We start from the raw sequence: 728 nt of genomic DNA, 5'->3' as shown, positions 1-728 counted from the left end.
CATCCCCAAGGTGGGTGTCTGCCACCCCCTCTCTCCCTCCCCTCCGGCGGGGGCTGCAGTGACTGCTGCAAGGAGCCAGGGTGGGTGCAGGCCAGCTCGGTGCAGCCAGGATAGGGGTCTGTGTGCACGTGTCTCTGAGTTCTGTTTCAAGTGGTCAGTGGGCCTTGAGAGCTACAGCAGGAAAAGGACACTTGTTTCCCCGCGTCTGCCTTTTCGCCTCGGCTCCACCTCTCACCGGCCCTGGGCTCCCCCTTCTGCTTGCAGATTAAACTCCCGTCGGTCACGTCTTTCATCCTGGACACAGAAGCCGTGGCTTGGGACCGGGAGAAGAAGCAGATACAGCCGTTCCAAGTGCTCACCACCCGCAAACGCAAGGTAGCCTCAGCCCCCTTCACTGCCTGCCGTGGCCCCGCCCTCCCCCCTCTTCCTCCCAGTCCTGCCCACTCCCCAGAGGGTCAGAGTGTTAGAGTGTTCGGCAGGACGCAGGTCTCAGCCTGTGCAGTATGGCTGCCACAGCTCCAGCCATTGCATCCTCATCCCAGCAGGCCAAGTAGAAAGCAGGAAGAGCTATTTTCCTACATCTGTGTGTTTTTTTTTAAAATATATTTTCATTGATTTCAGAGAGGAAGGGAGAGGGAGAGAGAGATAGAAACATTAATGATGAGAGAATCATTGATCAGCTGCCTCCTGCATGCCCCACACTGGGGATGGAGCCCGCAACTCCAGGC

The 728-nt window shown here is 57.7% G+C and overlaps 1 protein-coding gene across 1 annotated transcript in view; it reads left to right on the top strand.

The window, feature by feature from the left end:
• The window catches only part of LIG1 (ligase I, DNA, ATP-dependent), a 61450-nt gene that overhangs the window by 44393 nt on the left and 16329 nt on the right, over positions 1 to 728 (top strand). The window contains 1 exon segment of the mRNA XM_015567953.1: positions 265 to 375. Coding sequence (XP_015423439.1) covers positions 265 to 375 — 111 coding nt within the window.

This window comes from Myotis davidii, unplaced genomic scaffold (genome assembly GCF_000327345.1).
Source record: "Myotis davidii unplaced genomic scaffold, ASM32734v1 scaffold464, whole genome shotgun sequence".
Lineage (NCBI taxonomy): Eukaryota > Metazoa > Chordata > Mammalia > Chiroptera > Vespertilionidae > Myotis > Myotis davidii.
The sequence above is the reverse complement of the archived record's forward strand: the minus strand, read 5'-3'. Positions and strand labels throughout refer to the sequence as shown.